Genomic DNA, 24,313 nt, shown 5'->3' with positions numbered 1-24,313 from the left:
GAACCTGTGACATTCAGAACTTTCTGGAAGTGTCTCGGATTCTGATTTCCCATCCAGAACGGAAGGTTGTACGCTGAAGAAATCCTCAGCACGGGAGATCAGACAGGCTGCCCTCCACACACGGCTTCCTCAACACTCTGCCCACAAATACCACTGGCTCTATTAACTCTCCCCAGATCCTGCCTCAAGGGATGCGCTTGGGTCTTCACTCAGAAAACCACAGACAAGGGCTCTGTAGGTCACCTGTGACCTCCAGGCCCAGACACCAGTAGTCAGATCTTATCTTCTTAGAGATGATCAACATGGCCTTCCATAGCTGCCTACCGCTCCCATCCTTCTGTGGTGGCCTCCCTGCCTCTGCTACCCCTCCATACCCCTCCCTGTGGAAGGACAGCAGGGGTCAGGGCTCATACAGCAAACCCCTTGGCCTTTACATGACATAATTTTACCTGGGCCAGGGATTCCCCAGGCAGAGTGTAAGCTCTCCACAGGAGCACCATACTTGACCAGCAGTGACCCTACATTCCCTCCGTTCCCTCCCCACTCGGATTGGAGCTACGCATCCTTTGAGCTGCTCACAGCAAAAACCTCAACGAGGGTCAGCAAGGTAGCTCAGCAAAAGTACCTACAGGTAACGGGAGAGTCGGGAGTTCAATCTGTGGGTCCAAATGCTTAGAAGGCTGACTCCTGACTTCCATATGTTCACTGTGCCTTGCACACTTGCATACATGTATCATATTTATACACATACACACACGCACACATACACACACACTGTGTGTGTGTGCTATAATTAAAAAGAAATCATGGCATTGGTAAAGAACCAGATGTGGTGGCCAAAGCTTATGAAAGTCAGGGCCAGCCTGGGCTACGCAGTGAGGATGAGGGTTAATACAATAGAAAAGACTCTCTCAGCAAACACCCCTCCCCCCTAAAAATTATAAACAGAAAGAAAACCCACCTCACAATGATGGGCACACCCCCTCAGCCTTCCCCACCTCAGAACACAATAGGACTGTTACAGGTTAGACCTTAATAATCCCCTAAAGTTCACAACTGATGGCCTGAGTTCAATCCCCCAGATCCACATGGAGGACAGAGAGAACTCATTCCTGACAGGTTGTCCTCTGACCTGCACATGTGCATTATACACATAGACATAATTAATTACATGTAATTATAACAGTTTTAAAAATTATATAGCAATAAACCATGCTGATGGCCTGTTTATACATGGAATGGCCTATTCCTTTCCCTACAATTTTTTTCATTTCTTTTCAAGACAAGAGTTTCTCTGTGTAGTCCTGGCTGTCCTAGAATTCACTTTGTAGACCAGGCTACCCTCGAACTCAGAGATCTGCCTGCTTCTGTCTCCCAAGTGCTGGGACTAAAGGTATGTACTACCATTCACAGCTAACCTACACCTTTTCAAGACTCTCACAACACTGTGAATGGCCCCCGGAGGCTCATTTATTTGAATGCTTGGTCCCTAGTTGTTGGACTGCTTAGGAAGGATCAGGAGGAGGTGTGGCCTTGGAGGAGGAGGTGTGTCTCTGGGGGTTGGGCTCTGAGGTATCAAAAGCTCAGTCTAGCTCTCTCTGTCTTTGACTTTCAGATCAGGTGAGCTCTCAGCTACTGCTCCATCACCATGCCTGCCCCCCTGCCCACCCTCCTGCTGCCATGCTCCCATCATGGCCTCACCTCTGAAATTATAAGTAAGCCCCCAATTAAATGATAAGTTGCCTTGGTCATCATGTCTCTTCACAGTAATAGAACAGTGGCTAAGACACCTAAGGGTACTCCAGGTGCTGCCCACCACCTCATTTACCAGAAAGAGAAAAAGGGGGATGATTTAGTGACCTTTCATGATGTAACTAGGGAAGTCAACCACACACACACACACACACACACACACACACACACACACACAGAGAGAGAGAGAGAGAGAGAGAGAGGGGGGGGGTATGCCTGTTGCTAAGGTGTTTGAGGTCATCTTCCCAAGAGCTGATGCCCATATGTGAAAGTGACACCTCTTTTTCTATTTTCTTTCTTTCCCACACTTAAATTAATGTTTTAAATGTCTTGCTAAACTCCAGACCTGTTTAATACTGGCTGGACCTGAAATTCTTTTCCTCAAAGCAGCGAAGAATCCTGGTTTGACTGGAGTAGAGGTCTGGGAAAGTATTTCTCAGCTGCTCCTGGGGCTCCTGGGGCGCCAAGCTCCGCCTCACACCTTACTCTCCATGCCCCATCTCAGGGAGGCACTCACAAGCAGCCTGCCCCGCCCCTCCCAGACCACTCCCTGTCTCTTTCTTTATGGCACTTAGTTCTCAACACAGAACTCAGCTGACGCCGGCCCCTCTTGTCTGTTCCCCAGACACAGAATTGTAGCACAGCTACAGGGACTGTGAGGGATCTTCCTTACTTAGTCAAGTATCCGTCGGTCCTAGGACAGTGCCCAGCACCTGTAAGTGCTCAGACAGCGAGCTCTCCCAACAGTGGAGCCGCTGAGAAGGCTCAGCAGGTAAAGATGCTTGCCACCAAAGCTGAAGTCCGAGTTCGATTCCCCAGAATCCACATGGTGGAACGAGGGAACTACTTCCTGCAAGTTGTCCCACTCCCTCTACCTTCATCTTCCCTCCATACATTCTCTCTTCCCTCTCCCTATATATAGATATATAGAATACATACACATATAGGTTATAGATATGTGTATATGTGTGTATGTACACATGTAGAATATAGATATGTATACGACGGGTCTGAGGAGGACTCTGGAGAAGCCAAAAGGCTGAAAGTAAAATTCTGTGGGTATCTTTTGTTTTCTTGTTTGTTTACTTTTGTTCTCTAGAATGGGAGTTGTAGGATCTCAAATAGATCTGTGACTTAAAAGGGAGTTAAATAGACATGAGACACCTCGACTTAACAGGGCTTGAGGGTTTCGCCACACAATGAGCAGTGCTCTTCCCAAGATAAGAATGTGCTGTCATCCACCAGCCTGTTCTCACTACAGCGGTCCCTGCACAGAGCCAAAGACTTGGCTTGAGGGATTCCTATGAGCATCTTTAAGCAGGCGACTCTGTAATCTTCCTGGTCTGGGAGCCAGAACACTGGTGAGGGTGAACACATTTACAGCCATATACTCATGTGTGATCACACATGTAGGGCCAGCCCTAACATCCATGGTCCATTGGAAGAAGGAAGATTCTAGAAGGCTGAGTGTGCAAACCACGTGGTGTACGATGATACAGGAAAGCAAGAACCTGTGACCCATCCCTTCCACCCATCACTTGGGACCACTGGGAAATCAGCCAACCTGGTCCGTCATCCACCTCTTCCCCACCCACCCCCACCCGCCATTTACAAATAAAATCCACACACAAAGCAACCGTTGCTCATCTCAGTGCAAAGGGTAAGACTCCAATTCACTAAGTTGGCTTACCTTCCCCTATCATAGAGACCCCCACGGACATGCCCATGAACTTGCTTTTGGTCCATACGTGAGTGTTGACACACAGTCTCTTCTCCTTGCACTCACAGTAGAAGCAGGAGATGGGCGGATGATGGGATACCTGCTCAGCCACAAACCTGAGCTTATAGCTTTTAGAAGGGTCATCGGCCATCGGATGCTCGTGAGCACTAATGGGAGGGTGGGGGGAAGTCCACTTCGACTTGACTCTGTCCTTAGGAACCTCCCAGGAGCAGTGAAAGGTCTCGCCGATGATGGGGTTGTAGGGCTTCTTGGCCAGGGTGCCTTTGCGGCCCTCGTGGAAGGCCGTAAGATAATACTCCACGAAGCTAATGACTCTCTCCTCTGGCGTCGCCCCGGCAGTGATGGCCAGCAGCAGGTCAGGGTGCGCCATAAAGTCTGCGTACATCTCCAGCAAGGACCGCTTCTCCAGAATGAACGTGGGGAGCACCACCTGCACCAGGGACACAAGGAAACAGGGTTTGTGAGAGCTGGTGGGCGGGGCTACACAGCCAGAGATCCTGAGAGCTGGTGGGCGGGGCTACACAGCCAGGGATCCTGAGAGCTGGTGGGCGGGGCTACACAGCCAGGGATCCTGAGAGCTGGTGGGCGGGGCTACACAGCCAGGGATCCTGAGAGCTGGTGGGCGGGGCTGCAGCCAGGGCTCCTGAGAGCTGGCCGGAGGAGGGACTGTCTCCACTGCACAGTAAGATTCAGGAGGCCCAAGCCAGGCATGAGGCCCTTGATGGAAACTCCTGCATCAGTGACTGGCCATAAAGTCATTTGCTAGCAAATGCCTCAGAGGCACCCTGGGGAAGAGGAAGGAATGCTGTGGGTGCATTCATGGAGCCTTGGAAAACCAGGAAAGGGTTAGGTGACGGCTTTGTCGATGTCAGCCCAGCTTTGTGCACATAGCTGTTCTGGGTGACTTTCTTCTTTGCTCACTTGAGGCATTACAAGAGCGCAGGCTCACTCATTATCTCTGCTCACCTTGGCCCGCACCTCCCTACCCCTTGAGAGTTCATTGTACATTGTGTCTCTGCTAACACACATCCTTCTTTCCAGCCCTGTCGTCCTGAGAGAGGCTATTTTTAAATTATTACATGTTAATTATTAATTCACTATTGGGGGGCACTTGCTATGGTGCACATGTGGTGGCGAGAGAGCAGCCTGCAGGAGTTGACTCTCTCCTTCCGCCATGTGGGACCTGGGGGGTTAACTCACATCGCCTCACATACCTTTACCCATTGAGCCACCTTTTTTTTCTTATTCCTCCTGCCCACCCCAGCTATAGGAGCCATCCATGCTTTCCCTGAAAGAGCTGCCGTGTCTTGTTGGTCCCAGAGGCCATGCAGACAGGGTTTCACTATTACCAAGAGCATTTAAGTGGGGGTGGTATTAGAGAGGTATTATGCAGCCAACACAATCCAGGCAGGGGCCAGAGATGGAGCAGAGGCACCTTGGGGGAGAGGAAGGAATGTCATGGGTGCATCCATGGAGCCTTGGGAAACCAGGACATGACAGAAAGGGAGACTGAAGTCACAGCACCATCTGAAAGGAGATGGCTGGGGCAGTCCCTGGTCTGTTACCCACTGTGACTGACTGAAGGAGGTGCATGAGTGGACACACAAAGGGAACCCAGTGGTTACTCTAGGCCTGCACAACCCCACATTCCTACAACCCACTGACCAGGTCATCTAAAGCAAACAGGGGTCATCTGAGCTGGGGATGTAGACAACTATGATATATTACTCTCACCTCCCACTGCCCTAGGGTCCCCACAAAATAACAAAATAACAGGAGTCAGGCCCCAGGGCCCACCCACTCAGCTGCAAAACAGCGCTTTCTCTAGTCTGGACTATCTGGACTAGCTCGAGGGAGGGAGGAGAGAAACAAGGAAGTAAAGGGGTCCCTAGGCATGGAGTCTGGCTGAAGCCTCCTGGTGGCTGAGGATTAAGATTCCAGGAACACAGTTCCCACTAGCTGCTGAGCAGGCTCTCAGCACAGAGGCAGGAAGCCAGGCTAAGGGCTCCCGGCCCACAGCCTCACTCCTGGGCTCCTCGTGAGAACGCGATTATGACTACTAATTTTGTTGACTGTGAGGGGGTCAGACCTTCCTGCATCCCTGGGACTCTGCAAGTTTTACCTTGTTATTTACAGTCCTGCCTGCTTTGCCTCAACCCTCCCTCACCTCCTCCACCCCACCCCCACTCATTAACTTCCTTTGGAAACTCTTTGGGGTAAAAAAAAAAAAAAAAAAAAACCACCAAAGTTGGACAGCAGGTTACTGCAGGTGCTGCCAAGCTTGTCTCCCACAGAGTTCAGTCTCTAGGTCCTACAAGAGCTGACTCCCCAAAGATGTTCTTTGGTTTTACAAATGCAGTTGCCCCCAAAGTAAATAAACAAAATAATCTTTTCATCACAAAGCCCGAGCTATGTTCCTATTATGAAGGAAACAATGGGTGACTCTGAGAGCCCACACCCACCATCTCAGTCACCCTTAACTCTCCAAGAGCCTCTGGTTCTTTTAAACCCTAGTGCTCAAAATCTATTATATTAAAATCTTGCCATAAACTCCCAGTTGGCTCCTCGGCTCATCACCAAGTTCCTTTCTGTGGCACCCAATTTGAGGCCCCTGAGGAGATTAAGGAACCTCTCCTTGGGTTGCTGCCTACAACAGCTTGGAGCCATGCCCCTCGCTCTGCCACCCACAGCCTTGGCTCCTTCCCATGTGGACTCAAGGGGTTTCAAAGCTGGCAGGCCACCAAGGTTCTACAATAACTGACCCTGAATATTGCCCAGGCTTACAGTTCTGTAACTATAGCCCCGTGCCAGGTTTCCCTTAAAGAAAAGAAGAGATTGGTTTTAGGTTTAGTTGTGTGTCTTCATGTGTGCACACGTGAGTGCAGGTGTCTGTGGAAGCCAGCAGAGGGCATCAGATCTCCTGGAATAGGCATTAGAAGGGGCTGTGAGCCACTAGGGCGAGGGGAACTGAATCTGCAAGATCAGCCCCTGCTAACAGCTGAGCCAGCCAGCCAGCCCTGCACACTGGACTTTCTTTAAAAAAAAAAAATCCTTGCAAGTGATTTGCATACAAAAGAAAAGACTTCCAGAAGAGAAAAACCAGGCAGCTGTGTCTTCAAAGCATAGTGGTTTCATAGGAAATCAGAGGAAGCTAAGCCCACCGGGAAGGCACGCTTAGCAGAGAGCTCTTAATATTATATATCTGTCATTAAAAGCCATGTAAAAAGCAGCAGCAAGATACAAAATCAAGCAGAGAACACAATCCAAGTAAATCCATTCAAAGCCTCAGGACGTTAACTTGTCTCTAGATGATATAGGGCTGATTTACATTTTTGTATCTACCTGCTTTCCTCCGTCACATGCGGGAAGAAGAAAATTGTCATCAGATGACAACTAAGCAAATCCAGGCAGATTTCCTAATATTGTTTCCGCTACAATTCGACTAAAGTGAGAATCCAGCTGTCCCAGGATGTCTCTGGCCAGGCAGGCACTCTACATTCTGCCTTGGGATAGCCCTCTGCAGAGTCAGGTGATGACATCTGCTGAGCTCTGTGTAGCCAGGCCGTGTCACTCTCCCCTTAGATATGCAAGTAAGACCACGCAAGCAAATGTCCCAACGCTTCGTTCTTCCCCCTCCCCTGAACCACTTGGGGGCTCTGAAATGATTAATCTTCACTGTCCATCTGAGTGAATTCAGGAATCATTCAGGAGACACACCTCTAGATACTCCCTTGTATACCAGATACTCTTTGAGGAACTTTCTAAGAACACTCAGCAGAAGAGGAGAGATTCGCCCTGTGTGCTCTGTGGCACCGTGCCATGGGCTCAGGTCTGAGATTGATCCACAGTGAGAACTGGAGGTGAGCGGCAGCACTCATCTATCTCCCTCAGCTTCCTGACTAATGCGGCCAGCTGCCTCGCCCTGCCTTTCCCACTGTGACACGCTGTGTCCCTTTTAAACCGTGAGCCCAGATTTCCTCTGTTCTTTCTTGTCAGGTGTGGGTCTTGTCACAGCAACAAGGGGGCAGCACAACTGGCCATTCCACCTGTAGGTTTTAGCAGCTGGGACCCTTACGGAGCCGAGTCGAGGAGAAAGGGAAGCAGCCATGAGTGACACGGAGAGCCACACAGGAACGCTTGCTCATTCTTTCTCCTTTCAACATCATCAGGGACCCCAGCCCAGGGAGCAGTGTCACCTCCGTGAGCCCAGGCTAAGCCACCCCTTGCAGACATGCTCAGAAGTGGGTTTCTGAGGTGACTCGGGTCTGTCATGCTGACCGTTATTAACCATCATACTTGGGGACTAGGGTTCACAGCCATCACCAGGTCCAACCAAGCAGGTCTGCCTCCGTTCAGATGTCTCCTCCATGGCCCTCCTCTCTCAGCTTTTGCTGGGGTACTGCTAGGACTTGAGAAGGTCACCACCAGATTGGCTCCAAAGCCTGTCAGGGACATTCCCGTCAGGGTGGCCAGTTTGATCTCTGGTCCATATTTGTTTCCTTCCCTCACTCAGCCTCCTTGAGGCAGGTGGGGGCGGGGGCTCGTCTTTCTTTTCTGTGCAGTGAGTTTCTAAGCAAGTCAGTTCATCAAGTGCTTCTTGGGGAATGGACACCAGAGATACGGAGCCAAGAAGCTCATGAGTCCTAATTGGGCTGTCCCCCTCGGACAGGATGAGTGACAGCCCAGCCGCCGTTTGGACGGATGGCCGGCGTTCAAACAGTCTGGCTGCGGATTTATTGAACCATCAGTAAAGGACTGCCTTTCCTCCCATTAACATAATTAAGACAATGAACTACTTTGGGGGAAGTTAAAAATAAATAAATAAAGGAGAGATTCAGCGGGCAATTAATTATGCCAATCGAGGAGTAGCTGCTCTTCAGATTGGGCCCTTAGAAATCTGACATAGATCATCACATAGCCAAGAGGGCAGAGGACAGCTAGAAAGAGTGACAGTCCCCTCCCTCCTGCAGGGAGCACACCAGACTCCTGGGAAAGATGCTGTGAACAGGTATGGTTTTTCCCTCAAAGACCCATCAGTCCACAACCTCAGGGGCCAGCCACGTGATGCTCTGTTTTCAGGTTGAAGAAAACACCCTGTGTGACCCCCAAAAATAAAGGGTCCTGGGGCTATCAGGGTTCATCCAGGATTCAGAATCCAGAGAACTTTGCAAAATAATGGGCAAGGGCTCTCTCCTCACCTCCCCCTTTCATTTTCTGTATGTGTATTTTGTATGTATGTCCAGGTGCACATATGTATATGAGTGATGTGCACATACATACATATGCATGTGGAAGCCAGGGACAACTTTGGGGACCATTCCTTCAGCACCATCCACCTTGCTTTCTGAGACAGGATCCTCTCACTAGAAATGACCAACTAAGCTAAGGTTGCCTGGCTTGCAACCCTGGGGATCTATCTCTGCCTCCCTAGCATGGGAAATATACAAACATACATACATACATACATACAGATATGTATGTATGTATATATATGTATTTATTTATATATCACATAAATACATGTGTGTGTGTGTGTGTGTGTGTGTGTGTGTGTGTGTGTCTGCGTGTGCGCCATCTCTCCAGTCTCTCCCTGTTTCTTTTCTTACTCAACAAAGCTGATTAGATTTCCTTAAGGAAATTCCTTCCCCCATTTTATGGTGCCTGGACTATTACAAAAACCATTCAACACAATATTTTGTTAGATGGAAAGAGTTTGAAATTAATTTTTCATTCTCCTTCCAAGTAGCCAATTGGGCATTAACTAAAGGCAATGTCTGCAGTTTCAGGATTAGGCTAGGCCTCTGGAAATGCAATCACAAGCTAATAAAATAATAATGCAAACTTCACAGCTCCAGACAAGAGCCCTACACAGAGCCTCCTGGATGGCCAGCCGACCGTCAGATAGCTCCCACCAGGCTTCTGTGCCCTTCATTGGATCTGAGCAATTTAAACTTCTCAGTTGCTCCTATCATCTGCAATTCCAGCCCTGAAATTTTGCAAGCCATTTTAAAAGCGTGATCCACAATGAGAACATTTTGCACTGTGACCCGGCGCAATATAACTGGCATCAAAGTGTGTTACCATACTCTGATATTTTCTGTCACAATCCACGCCTTAAGAACGGCTGTCTGACATACTAAATTGGTTTTACAACCCACTGGTAGGTTGAGACCCGCAATTTGGAAACACTAGGATTTTAGATGGCACTCGGGGACCTTGTCACCTACACGCCCTCGGCATTAACTGGAGCATCATCTCAGAGTCTTATGTAATCACCAAAGATAGGCAGCTATTTAAAAAGCCAAGCATCTTCAACAGATTTATTCAGCACGAAGCTGAAATTAACAGTAGGAACATGGCGCTAAGCAGACCTTACTCAGCAGCAGAGAGGCAGGGATCAGCCGTGCGCTGCAGGAAGAGGAGGAAATGAGGAACTTGGGGTGCTTAGTGTGGGCCCTGTTTAATGTAACAGTCACCCAGGATGTCAGACACCTACCCCTGAGACCCCTGAAAACATTTCAAGGCAACTTTCTGAGTTGGGGGGGTAGCTTGCCTAGCATACACAAAGCCCTGGGTTCGAGCCCCATTAACTGCATCAGCCAGGAATGGTGACACACTCACTCCTGTAATCCCCACGCTTGGGACTTAGAGGTGGGAGTATCAGAAATCCAAAGTTACTTCTGGCTATACAGCGAGTCCAAGGCCAGGCTGGGATACACGAGACCCTGTTTTTTTTTTTTTTTTTTTTTTTTTTAAAGATTTATTTATTTATTATATGTAAGTACACTGTAGTTGTCCTCAGACACTCCAGTCAGATCTCGTTACGGATGGTTGTGAGCCACCATGTGGTTGCTGGGATTTGAACTCCTGACCTTCGGAAGAGCAGTCGGGTGCTCTTACCCACTGAGCCATCTCACCAGCCCGAGACCCTGTTTTTTTAAAAAAAAAACAAAAAAAAAAACCAAAATGGAGGCAGAAGTGCTGGTGCACAGCTGTAACCTCAGGTCCTGGGAGGTCGAGATAAGAGGTTCTGGAGCTCAGGGTGTTGCTCAGCTATGCATCAAGTTCAAGGTCAGCCAGCTACAGTGAGGCCCAGTCTCAATACATAAAATCCTGCGGTTTTAAAAAAGAAGGCTTACGTTCACAGTGCCCTGGCTGATCTCCACAGTGTGATCCGGCCCTGTGGAGGTTACCCTGTTTCTCTGCTCATTGCTCTTCAGTCATACCACAGAGACCAGAACCACACTGGGGCCTTTTACAAAGGATGAGACACAACCCCTCAGTGTCCAGCGTTCGGATAGGTCTCTGCATACCACCTCCCATCCCCATGACCCCTCCTGACTATGGTCCTTACGTGAGCCAAACCGTAAAGTCCTGACTCTCCATCACATCTCAGTGTACTCCAGGCAGCACTCAGCTCCCTTGGGGACCTGCCTTCCTGTTTCTCTCCAGAATGAGCTGAGGTGAGTGAGGGGTGAGGTGTCTGCCCCTCAACAGGACATGAGCGGCTGGACACTGGGCTTCCTGTCTGCACTCAGGAAGAACTCTGGCCACCTACAGGGCCATGACTCTCTTCACCCACCTATGGCTTTGGAGTCACCAACAAAGCCACCCACCCCTTTCAGACTTGCTATGAAGATTAATGGCAGCCTCCAGAAGGCGTCAAGGCTGGGCAGACACTTTTCCTTCTGGGTTTCTCTCCATGGCTGTGATGCCACAATGACCTCTGACCTCTACAGGCTACTCTGATCTCTAGGATGCTGGCCTGGAGAGCAAGCAGCAGGTACATGGTAGCTCTGGGAAGCCAAATGAGGCTCTCCATTCTGAATGAAAAGCCCTCTAAAAATGGCCTTTCCTGCTGGATGTGGTGGTGGACACCCATAGCCAGAGCCATGGGACTCCAGACAGGAAGGAGTATGGCTTGTGCCCGGGGTTGTGAGGTCGGATTAGTCCTTGTGATGGTTTGTACATCCTTGGACCAGGGAGTGGCACCATCTGAAGGTGTGGCCTTGTTGGAATAGGTGTGACCTGGTTGGAATGGGTGTGTCACTGTGGGTGTGGGTATAAGATCCTCACCCTAGTTGCCTGGAAGTCAGTCTTCCACTAGCAGCCTTTGGATGAAGACATAGAACTCTCAGCTCCTCCTGCCCCATGCCTGCCTGGATACTGCCATGCTCCCACCTTGATGATAATGGACTGAACCTCTGAATCTGTAAGCCAGCCCCAATTAAATGTTTTTTTTATAAGACTTGCCTTGGTCATGGTGTCTGTTCACAGCAGTAAAACACTAACTAAGACAGTCCTTTCTCAAGAAAAACAAAGAAGACAGACAGAAAAAAAAGAAGGGAGAGAAAAAAAAGAAAGAGAAAGAATAAAGGCCAGAAGTAGTGGCATTCACTATAGTGGCAGGAGGTAAAGGAAGCAGGATAGCCATGAGTTCAAGGCCAGCCTTGGCTACAAACAGAGTGTAAACTCAGCCTGGTCTACATGGGACCTCCCCCCACCCCCCATATGGGGCTGTGATGTGGTGTGAGGTGTCTATGTGTGTGGGATGTAAACATATGTGTGCCTGTGTATGGTATGAGAAGTACCTGTGTTCTAGTGTATATGAGACATGTGTGTGGTGTGAGGGATGTGTATGGGTGTGATGTATGTCTGTGTGTGTATATACATGGTATGTGATGTATGTCTGTGTGTGTATATACATGGTATGTGAGCTATCTCTATGTGTGTGATGTATGTCTGTGTGTGCATATACATGGCATGTGAGGGATCTCTATGTGTGTGATGCATGTCTATGTGTGTGTATACATGGTGTGTGAGGTATCACTATGTGTGTGATGTATATCTGTGTGTGTATATACATGGTATGTGAACTATCTCTGTGTGATGTATGTCTGTGTGTATATACATGGTATGTGAGCTATCTATGTGTGTGATGTATGTCTATGTGTGTATATACATGGTATGTGAGCTATCTCTATGTTTCTGTGTTTATATGTGAGGTGTGTGTATGTGTGTGTGGTGGCATCTGCATGTTTATGAGGACTGTGTGTGTCACGTGTCTTGCACATTTGTGTATGTTTATGTGAGAGTAAGGAGTTCATATGTGCATATGCCTCTGTGTGGCGTGTGTATGGGGGTGAGGTATGAGGTGTCTGTGTGTCCTTTCCAGGTATTTCTAAAATATCCTCCCTAGCAGCCAATGCTGGTCTTTCCCTGGTCTGGGTCCCCACCTCACCATTGAGAGAACAGTGATCAGGAAAGGCTGCAGCCAGAGAAGGCCAGACGGCAGCGGTGGCGGCGTCAGCCTACCTTGGTCAGGTCCATGCCCAGCTTGAGCTGTGAGATGAGGTGGAGGATCACACTACGCTGATCCTCCATGGCGCCCGGCTCCACCTCTCCCTTGTCCTCATTGTCGCTCTGTTCTTCTTCGGACAAAACCAGTTCAGGGCCTGAGTCTGGCTGAAATAAAATCATTCAAAGTCACCAGCTGCTCCCTCAGAGGCGGGAAACACAGTCCAACTGGATGCTCCATCCACAGGCTTAGCCAGGGCTGTCCCCGGCCGTGTCTCTGGAAGGCAATCCTGCTTGCCAGGCAGAGGCCAGGCCTCTGGAGGGTCGGGCCTTGTGCTATGGTCCCAGCATGGGGAGGCTGTCTGTGATTTTAAAAACACAATAGTCACGAGTGCTTTCTAATAAGCTGTCATCCCTGTCCACATCTAAAAGTATTGCTATGCATAGTGTATATGTATACATACATGCAGAAAGCATACATCTGATTGCTTTAAGCATTTTTTTATGATCACAAATGGTTGTGTGTGTGAGTGTGTGTGTGTGTGATATATACCACAGCACAAGTGTGGAGATCAGAAGACAATATGCAAAAGTCAGTTTCCTCCCTTCTACCATGCACGATCTGGGACTAGAATTCAGGTCAGCAGCCTTGGAGGAGGCACATGTCTTCGCCCACTGAGCCTTCTCACTAACTCTTGATGTCCTAATATTAATTTATTTAACAGCTTCGGTAACTTAATTGCAGGGCTCTGAAGGGAACTTTGTGGATGACAACCTCCTGTCACAATGTCAAAGGATGGGCGGCTCTGCCAACATACACAGGGCACATATATGACCTCTGGCCAATCTTGCCTACTGCCAGACACAGCCTATAGACTTACATACTCTGTACACTTTCTGTGTAATGTAAAATTTTTAGCATTTATCAATAAAAGTAGAGTCCTCCTGGAATTTTAAAACTGGTTTATTTCTGGACATTTTTACTCTGAGACAATCCCACTCAAATTGATAAGGGTCACTCTGTCAAGTTAAAGAGCTCTTGGAATTAGTGTGAAGAGATTTAAAAAAAAATGAAACTTTAGGAAGCATTCTGAAGCTTCACAGAAATGGGGGAAGGGCACGCTGGCCTCTGACCCGGTCTTCTTGATGCCCATTGGCTAACTCCATCATTGAGTTCCACTTCTCACGTGACACAGAAAATTATCAAGATAACACTGTACAGGGGGGGGGGTGGTCTGTGAGCACAGTATTATCTAGTGTGCAGCTGTCATTGCTATGCCTCATTCCTGGGATTCTGCCAACCTGTTCCACCAGCCCACATTTTCATGGTCCCTCCTCAAATACTACAAGCAAACATTCTAGGTTTGTATCCAGCTATGAACAACAGAGCAGACTCAGCATGAAGTAGAAGGACTCGGAGATATTAAGTATAAAAAGACAAATTTGTTCACGTGGCCTTGCAAAAACCAATGGTTTATTAATCTTATTAGACAGAGCATCTTACATCTAAATACACTCCTCATGTACACAGGGTATCAGTGATTAATGGGCTGTGGCTGTCCCGGCAAACTCACATGTACGTGCTGGCTGTCCCCCAACCCCTGACCCCCGTGCTCCAGAGGGGACTCTGGTGCTGCTTCCCAGCCGGGCTAGACATTTCCAGACTTCAATTAAAAAGACTTTGCAATTGACAATTTCCAGGCCATCCTACATCTCCTCCAAATAAAGCGGTGGGGTGGGGTGGGGGTGGGGTGGGGCGGGGGCGGGGTGTTCTACTGACACCCCGGGGCTGAAGTCCTACTGTGCCCTTGTTCTTCAGGTCTCTCCTCATGTGTGTTACAGGGCATCTCTGACAAGTTGCTTTACTAAAACATTCACAAGCAACCGGGGTCACAAGTAACCGGGGATCCCTCGCTTATCCCATGCTAGCCAAGGGTGCTCAGAGGAGCAGCAGGAGCGGAGGCTGCTGAGATTTTACAAGGGGCGGTTGGCAGGAAGAGATGGGTGGAGCCCGGTCTATTGCAGGGGGAGGGGCCAAGGTTGCTTTCTGTTCCCTCCCTCCAGCTTTGCCTACCTGACACCTGCTTCCTGTCTGGTGTGGTGTGCTACTCATTCTCTCTCTCTCTCTCTCTCTCTCTCTCTCTCTCTCTCTCTCTCTCCCCCCCCCCCCAGGTTCCAGGTCAGGGTCCCATGAGTGCTGTGCTCCCTGATCCCACGAGTGCTCCCTGTGAACTCCCAATTCCAACCTGACACTGCTGAAGTCACTTACCGAGACCTGCATCCCTCCCAGGGTCAAGGGGACTATGGCACTCACTGAAGTGCCCAGGGAGCAGGCATCTACCTACTTGTGCTGAGTCTCCAGGGCAGGAGGGAGAAGAAGGGAACCGCTGGGTATCTTGCTTTGGGGGGAGAGGAATTGAAGCTGATGGCACTGGGGGCTGGAGATGGCTGTGCAGTCACCGAACCGTCTGATACCAGACACTCTCAGACTGCACAGACTACACACATCGCATCGCGCTGTCTGAGCTACCTTGAAATCAAACCCAGATTGCTTCTACCTTCCAGTAGCCAGAGGTCTTCTGCAAGATCCTACCATTTAACAGAATTAACACTATTCAGAGCAGTATTAGTGCAAACACAGAGAACGCTGTGTCTCTAGCTTCCCCTGCATCGGCTTCACGTTACAGGCCCCTGGGCAGGATTTGAGCTACTCAATACACTCAGAGTAATGGGCAGGATGGTGGAAGGGCCCAGGATGGACTTATCCCAGGCCAGAAATCCAGGTAGGGAGGAGGTCATGGGGAGCATGGTGGTGACATCCTTTCACTGACACAGAGGCTTAGCAAACCTTGCTCTAGCCTCAAACAAGGACCCACCACTATTTGCTGTCTCTCGGGGCTTCTGAGAACTCGCTCTTTAGTAATAAGAAGAACAGCAGCAATAAGAGTCATCATGGTAGTAACAGAATGACCTGGAAACACACTGATCCACCAGTGAGCACACAACCAGTTTTAACAAAAGAAATCAGAAGGGTGTGGCAGCTTTCACCTATAATCTCAATACTTGGGAGGCTGGGGCAGGAGGATTGCTATGAGTTTAACACCTGCCTGAGCTACAGAGAGAGAAATTGTCTCCTCTTCCTTCTCTTCCTCCTTCACCTCCTTCTCTTCCTTCTCTTCCTCCTTCTCCTCCTCCTCTTCCTTCTCCTCCTCCTCCTTCTCCCCCCCCCCACACCTACCTGCCTACCTATACCTGGTTTCATTCATTAGTGTTGGTTGTGACTATCTTAGAGGGCATGTTGGTCCCACCCACACAGAAACTTAATCCCTCTGTGTTGGTCAATATTTGGGGTAGAAGGAGACACGGGGACCACCGAGTTGGCTAAGCAGTGATGTGAACAGCGTCTGTCTGTGTCCGAAAAGCACTTGCTGTTCTCAGGCACCCATGGGAATGAGGCTTTGAAGATCCAGGCTGTGCATGAATTCAAAGGCTCAAATCCTGCCTCTGCAGGGCAGCATTCTGCTTTCAACATGGATTTCAAAAATACTACTACTAATAATAACTAAGCTGAGGTTGTGGCTTGATTAACGGAGAACTTACCTAACATGCACACAGCCCCGGGTTTCACCCCAAGCACCATATAAAATGGGTGTGGTGGCACACACCTGTAAGGCCAACACTTGGGAGGTAAAGGCAGGAGGATCAGAAGAGCAAAGCCATCCTTAGCTATAGAGCAATCCTGAGGCCAGCCTAGGCTATAAGAGACATTGTTTTAAGGAGAAGCAAAATCAAAGACACCGACAACTGTCATTGATCTAAGTACACGTCTCCACAGCCAGGGAGAGGGGCTCACCACACCCTGCCATCCCTCTGCGGTGACGCCTGCTTCTCTCCTGGTGCCCTGTATGCTGACACCTTCGATCTTCATCCACACAAAGCAACAGCAATGAACTCCAGGCGCTCACAGCAGTGATTCCCCATCTTAGTGAAAACAGAAGTCAGAGATGGACTTGTAACACCCAGCCAATGCGCATGACCCAACCCAAGATGACCTAACCCCCAGAGACCCTTGCCAAGGAGCCAAGCCACAAGAATATACACCAGCTAGATAATGAAGTGAAATTAAAACATGTTTTAAAGAGAAGTGGGCTTTGGAAAAGTAAGATTTTTTTGTTTTTGTTTTTTTAAAGTGTGACTCAATAGTTCTTCCAGACAAGCACATTGGGGCCCACAGTGCTGCAGAGATCACCGTGACTTGAGGTGAAAGACAATGAAGATCCGGTGGATGGCAGAGGCAACCTGGGGTTTGGGGACATTCCCTGGTGGTTTATCAGTACCCACAGCAAGACTCCTTGGCTGGCGGGGGCGGGGACTGGAGAGGTAGCTCCTTTAGCAAATGCTTGCCTAGTGCATACAAAGCCCCAAGTTTGATCCCCAGGATTGAGCATGGTAGTGTCTGGCGTCAACCTCAGCACTCCCGAGGTGGAGGCTCAGTCACAAGTTTAAGATCATCCTTAGCCTGGAATACAGGAGAGCCTGTTCAAAAGGGGTGGTGATGTTGGAGAGAGAGTTCAACGGCAAAGCAAGCAAAACCCTTATTCACCTGTGACCCTAGTGCTGAGAAGGTCAGAGAAATCACTAAGACTTCCTGGCCAATCTAGCTAAGAGACAGGAGCTTCAGATTCAGGGAGAGACCCCAGAGTGAACGGAAAACTAAGGTGGAGAGTGACAGAGGAGGAGGCCTTCTTCTGGCCTCTGTGGATACCCACACACATGCATGTACACTATGCAGCACACACACACACACACACACACACACACACACACACACACACAGAGAGAGAGAGAGAGAGAGAGAGAGAGAGAGAGAGAGAGAGAGAGGGAGAGAGAGAGAGTCCTGGGCTTGGGACCTATAAACAGCCTTCTAGAATAACCACTACTACCTTTGATATTTTGAGCAGACCATGTATTTGAGCGGGAACTGGGGAGATGGCTCAGTCAGCAAAGTGCTGTCTGTGCAAGTATGAGGATCTGAATTGGATTCCCAGCACCCACGTAAAAACCAGGCATGGGGCTGGTGAGATGGCTCAGTGGGTAAGAGCACCCGACTGCTCTTCTGAAGGTCAGGAGTTCAAATCCCAGCAACCACATGGTGGCTCACAACCATCCGTAACGAGATCTGACTCCCTCTTCTGGAGTGTCTGAAGACAGCTACAGTGTACTTACATATAATAAATAAATAAATCTTTAAAAAAAAAAAAACAGGCATGGTCCTCCGCACTTGCTACCCCAGGGCTAGAAAGACAGACAAGAGGTTCCCTGGGTGTGCTGCCTGCCAGCCTTGCCTAATTAATGAACTTCAGGCCAATAAAAGACCCTCTCTCAGAATGCAAGGGCGACAGGTTTTCCAAGAAATGACACCTGAAGTTATCCTCAGGTTTCCACACACATGCACCTACATGAACACACATGCACAGAAGTGAACTTGCATATACCCACACAACCATGCATACATATGCAAGCATGCGTTCATGCATGTGCACACACACACACGCACACACGCACACACCTGTGCCTGAGCAGTTTTTCTGAAGTAAGAGCCCACATACTTTTTGGACATTCGTAGAGTCTATGCCTTTTGGCTAACCTCACTATCCAAAGGATGAACAGGGACCCTGAATAAGAGATGGTTCCTGGCTGGGGATGGACCAACCGAAGGCGGCTGAACCATCTGTGCATGTGGCTGCCCACTGCTTCCCATCCAAGAGAGACAAGTGGGCCTATGAGAGACTCCCATCAGCAGACAAAGCTGAAAGACACCCATGCCTTGTGGTCTGCAAGCCACCGGGAACATGTCTTCATCTCTGACTTCTAACAAACCTCCATTCTTCAACACAAAGCAAACTTCAAACAAGAGATTCTCATGTGTATGCGAATCTGTCTTAGGCACCACAGAGGTGTAATTTAACTACCATGGGGGTGGCTTGGGGGGGGAGGTTCCTAGGGTCTCTTCCTTGGATGATGTTTCCTTAGCAACCTTGCCTTCTCCTGGAACAGACCTGGCCCTTGGTAATGAGTCTGTGCCGGGAATTTGAATGGACTCTGTCTCCTCTACGCCTGCCCAGTAGCCACTACCTTAGCTCCAGGGACCCAGTGAGGCTCTGTGGTTGAGGACTATCTGGTTCAGCACCCAGCTTTTAGGGCTGCCAACTGTCAGGGTACCTTAGCGTGCCAAAGCCATTTATCAGGCTGGGTCGGCCTTGGACTTTTTCTGTAGCTGAGTGTGGCCTCCCGACATCTCCACCTCCTGAGTGCTGGGATCACAGGTGTATGCTACTACACCCGATTCATGTTTTTCTCTGTTTTGAGAACATGTTGTTACTGTTGACTGCATTTACAGAATCCATCAGATCAAGGACTTAATACTTTCATAACCCGTTATTTTCTATCCGTACAGTGTATCTAGCCGAATTACCACTTCATTGTATAATCCTCCAGGGTACCCTTACAAAAGCAACAACTCCCATCCCATGAACCCCCTCAGATAGCCAAGTGTCACAAAAACCAGTGTAATGGCATGGGAAGAGAAGCCACCCCATGCCTATACCAGTTACATCCCTTCTTGACAGTCATGTAAGATTAGGCCCAGTATCCATCACCAGGCTCAGTCCTCATTCATTCCTCAACGGGTCACTTAAATCCCATGAAGAGCGGGTGCAAATATTCACTATCACATGCACGGAAAAGCTGTCTCCCTGGAAGACATGGGCTCACAAAGGTTTGTCGTATGAAAGCAAAAAAAAAAAAAAAAAAAAAAAAAGTCGCTCCTGGTGACCTACTGTCCGCTCCACGCTTAGCACAGGTGAGCACTGTCTTCTGGAAGCGCCTCTTTGACACTTGAGTCTAGTTCGCCATAAGTAGGCCATGGTTTTTAGGCAGAAGGACTTTCTGTGCAGCAGGAGGGTGCCTGCTCTGGGCAGGAGCATGCCGTAGGCAGATACGCCCACTTCCTCAGTTGAGTTCTTGCCCAGCTGTGGCTCCTTTGCCCTGATGCAGGGCAGCAGTTGGAGGCTCCTGCACATGTACCAGTTCTCTGTGGAGTCTCTTCCAGAGCCAGATGATCCACTTGCCTCTGCAGGCACTGCCCTAGGTAGGGGCTCTTATTCTGCCATGTGGAGGTAGGTTCAATGGTGATGTTCCAGTGATGGGGACCCAGATGGAGAAGCCGGGCTCTGGTGCCGGATGGGTGCAAGGACAACGTGTCGTCACACAGCAGGCTGGTCCCCACTGCCATCCTGGAGATGCTGACTTTAGCTGCCGCTGACGTCACAATCATGCTGTTGCCTTGCAGGGGCTGAGCTGGCTTTCTTGGGCTAACCACACATACACACACATTTACCACACTTGGCTCGCATAGACTGGAAGGAGAGGTGCTCTTCCCAAGCAAAGGGGCCGACCTGCAGAAAGGTTAATTTTCAATAAAACACACCCTGGAAGGCAGGAAGATGGCACTCCCGGGGAAGGGGTGGGGCTGGGGCCTGGGGGGACACTTGGCATCAGTCAACACAATGGGGACAATTATACCCAGAGAATTCGGCTATCGATTTAAAAGCATGGGGTGGGGACATTAGTAAGTACCAGAAGCATTCTTTATCTCATTTCGTGGTTTGTGGGGAACTACAGTCCAGTAATTTTTACATGAAGGGGGGACCAGGAAAGAATCAAGAAAGACTGAAGAAAACCAAAGGAAGCCAAGGTCAGCAATATCAGGAGAAGGGGAGGCCAGTGACCCAGAGCAGGAGAAAGAACACAGCTAGCATGCAGGAGGCAGGGGCTGCAAGGCTAAAAGTCTTTAGCATTGGTACCCCCAGGAGTGGAGGAAAAGGAGGGCCCCCACAGGACAGGAGGACTTCTGAGCACCAAGTGCTGCACAGGGCTTCCCGACGCCCCTTCCAGAGCAGAGCCCAGCACTGGACTGGTTCTGTCTTTTAACCTCGTCACCTTTATATGGCATTTTATATAAAAGTGTGTGTGTGTGTGTGTGTGTGTGTGTGTGTGTGTGTGCGCGCACACACACACACATACAAGCATGAGCTCTTGCACACACACACACTGATTGTACACATGTACTGCAGATTGGACATACAGCCTTGTGCATGCTGGGCAAGCACTTTGCCACTGAACTAACTGCCATTTTAACTTATTTTGAGGTTGGAAATGTGTCTCAGTGGCAGGGTGAATTCAGAAGGCCCTGAATTCTATCACACACACACACACACTCACATGCACACATACCCCCCCACACATACCCACACATACTCATGCACACACGCACACACACTCACACTCACGCACACTCATGCATACTCTCGCACACACTCACACACTCACACTCACACACACACTCACGCACTCACGCACACACACACAAAACGTGCACCCACACACATTCAGTCATGCATACAACATACACCCTCATACCCCACATGTACACCCACATATGTTCAAGAATGTATACATACATGCCCATACAACACACACACACACCAACAGCCCACCACATGTGCACCCACCTATACATAATCAAGCATGTATACATATATGCCCATACAAAACACACACACACACACACACACACACACACACACACACCACTTCAAGTAAGCAAGGGCCAGCAGGATGCCTCCCCAGGTAAAGGCACCCCTTGCTAAGCCTGACAACCTGAATTTAGCACACAGAGCCCACATGCTGGAAGGAAAAAGCCACCTTCCAGCATCCCTTGACCGCCACTCGTGTGCATGGCAGATGTCCTTCTGCAATCTCACACAAGGTAAGTAAAATGTAATAAACATTTTTAAAAATAACTTCAGTTCCACAGTGGCTTGAGGCCTGGGTGGTTGGTGGCCCTCTTTAGAACTCTATAGACCAGTGGTTCTCAAACCTTCCTAATGGTGACCCTTCCGTACAGTTCCTCATGCTGTGGTGACCGCCAACCATAAAATTATTTTCACTGCCACTTCATAACTGTAATTTTGCTACTGTTATGAATCATGATGTAAATAACCGTGTTTTTGGATGATCTTGGGTGAACACTGTATAAACGGGTCATTCAACCCCCAAAGGTGTCTTGACCCACAGGTTGAGAACCTCCTCTTTAGATGAACTCATTTCTTCATGCAGGCGAGTTGACTGATAAGAGTTTTAAAGTCTCTCTGAGTCATCTCCCCTCTGCAAGATCGGCACCCATATCATGATGCAACTCCTAAGAACAGGTGAGCCCCACTGCTGAGCTACGGGGGTGGGGTGGGGGCACCTCAGGATACTCAGGAGAACCCAATGTTATCCTGAACATGACCCAAAGGGGCAGGCGCCGAAGAGTTCACATGGGAACTCACCACTTAGAATTGTCCCTGTCCTATGTAACCCTGGGTGTATGGAACAGGGTCCTGGCTTTCTTCAGCCACAGGCAGAATGAGCATGGGCCTTGCGTTGGGTGATGCCTTCCAATCCTGCCCGTGGGAGTTGCCTTTCTTCAAAAAGCAAGTACAAGAGACTGGAGTTAAAGGCTGACTGTGTGATTCTTTCAGAATACACTCTTGTAAACTGCTAAATCGCCTGGCTTCACCCACAAATCATGCAGCTATGAGGCTGACCACTAAAGTGGGTAGGGCCAGGAGCGGGCAGGGCCAGGGGCTGGGAGCAGGCAGGGCCAAGAGCAGGCACCATGCAAAGCAGAGGACTGGAGTAACAGCAGAAGTGCTACATGGTGGGAAGAAACAATGTGTGACTGCCACCTCCCAGGTCCCCTGCATCAGAGTGGCAGTCATGCTGGCTTCTGGAATCCCAAGATTCATGTAGCAGAGGCAGAATATTCAAGTTGGTCTTTAGCTATATTCTGGGCTATATGAGAGCCTGCTCTATAAGGGGGTTGGACTAAGCTGAGGCCCATGCTCTTTCTTCTGCACGTGCAGTGATTATCTGTGCTCACCTGAGTTTTTATTCTAAGTGAACTGCAATTATCTGTTCCGTGCCTGGTACTGCAGACAGATCTCGGCACACAATTCTGCAGGTTCTGACAAATGTTACCACTTTATATGTAAATTCCTGTCACTGATACGAGCCATACTGACATCACTGTGGAGCCTCGAACTTTTCACCTTGCAAAACCACCTCCGGATCCAGTGCATAGCAGCCCCCCCCGCCCCCCCCAGGCCTTGCAGAGCCTGTGATAGGAAGAGAAGGGGAATCTCACCCCAATGCAACAGGGCTGGAGGAGCTGTGGACAAAGGCATCCGACACCCTAATCCTGGTCCCGAGTAAGACTGACTGAGGTTAACAGTCCAACTCAGTCCCTAGTAACCTTCAAGGACCTGGCTCTGTGCCCCATCCTAAGGCGAACCAGAAAGACTCGTTTTCCCACAGGCACACAAGTCCGTAGACTGTTTCTTTGACATTAGGCCCAGGTTCTAGAAATTTCACTTGACCCCATTAGCTGATGCAGAAAGCAATCTTATTGGACAGGGAGCCTGAGTTGTTTTAGCCAAGCTACTCCAGGTGACCACTCGGCTCTGACTGTCTATCCGGGCATTGCAGGCCTCTTTGCCTTCCCGGTGGGATTTCCCACCAGACCTTCCCAGTGCAAAACGAGGGAGATAACCAGCAGCCATGCACACCACACGATAGTGATGATTTACAAGTCACTACAAGCAGAAGGCATTTACTGTTTGTTCTTCAGGTCCACAGGGACACAGTCCTGAACAGTGAAACGAGAAAGGCTCAGCAGGAACCCTTCACTGAGAACATATTCACCCAGGCGCAGTCACTGCCAGCCTGGCCTCAGAGGAGCAAAAGCCAGCAAATGTAAACCCTGCTTCACGAGGTGGGACCTCTGGATGCTGTCCCCTGCTTCCTGAAGTTGAGGACTGACTGTGTGCCACAGGCAGAGGGAGACTAGATGCAGGTGACATTTCTTAGAGATGGCCCTGCTTTAACGGGACCTGTTCAGCATGCCTTTCCTTCCTTTCTCTTCCTCCCTCTCTCTTTTCCATCTTCTCTCCTTTGCTTCCCTTGTTCTTGAGAAAAGGGTCTTGCTATGTAGCCCAGGCTGGTCTGGAACTTACTGTGTAGCTCAAGCTGGCCTTGAAAACTTTTGGCAAGCCTCCTGCCCCAGTTTCTCATCCAGATTTCCAGAAACATCAACAAACCAAGGAAGAAGCATTGGAGGAAAAATCAACTCCAGTGTGTGGCTGTGTGTTGTGTCTATGTGTCTATGTGTGTTTGTGTGTGGTATGTGTGTGGTGTGTGTGTGTGTGTTATGTGTAGGTGTCTGTATGTGTTTGTATGTGGTGTGTGTCTGTGTGTGGTACATGTATGTATAACTGTACGTGTTTGTGTATGGTTTATGTGTGTTTGTTATGTGTAGGTGTCTGTATGGTGTGTGTGTGGTGTGTATGTTATATGTATGTGTCTGTATGTGTTTGTGTGTGGCATGTGTGATTGTATGTGTGTCTGTGTATGTGTTTG

At 49.2% G+C, this 24,313-nt stretch overlaps 1 protein-coding gene and 1 long non-coding RNA gene across 10 annotated transcripts in view; one reads left to right on the top strand and one right to left on the bottom strand.

Moving 5' to 3' along the window:
- Window positions 1-24,313, bottom strand: part of Osbpl10 (oxysterol binding protein-like 10) — a 254,789-nt gene that overhangs the window by 12,802 nt on the left and 217,674 nt on the right. For 7 of the 9 annotated variants that reach the window (NM_148958.3, XM_006512371.3, XM_011243052.3 and 4 more), the window contains 2 exons: window positions 12,809-12,958; window positions 3,443-3,923 (listed from right to left, as the gene is read on the bottom strand). In NM_148958.3, the coding sequence (NP_683761.2) occupies window positions 3,443-3,923; window positions 12,809-12,958 (631 nt within the window). Of the gene's footprint in view, window positions 1-3,442; window positions 3,924-12,808; window positions 12,959-14,232; window positions 16,772-19,629; window positions 20,248-24,313 lie in introns of those variants that run through there. The other 2 variants (XM_006512376.4, XR_003948042.1) reach the window with 2 other exon arrangements.
- Gm26962 lies at window positions 20,177-24,074 on the top strand. The gene is made up of 4 exons (XR_379921.4): window positions 20,177-20,257; window positions 21,522-21,620; window positions 21,971-22,062; window positions 23,526-24,074. It is a non-coding gene; the product is annotated as a predicted gene, 26962 (long non-coding RNA).

Source organism: Mus musculus, chromosome 9 (assembly GCF_000001635.26).
Source record: "Mus musculus strain C57BL/6J chromosome 9, GRCm38.p6 C57BL/6J".
Classification (NCBI taxonomy): domain Eukaryota; kingdom Metazoa; phylum Chordata; class Mammalia; order Rodentia; family Muridae; genus Mus; species Mus musculus.
Note: the sequence above shows the minus strand (reverse complement) of the source record. Positions and strands in the feature narration are given on the sequence as shown.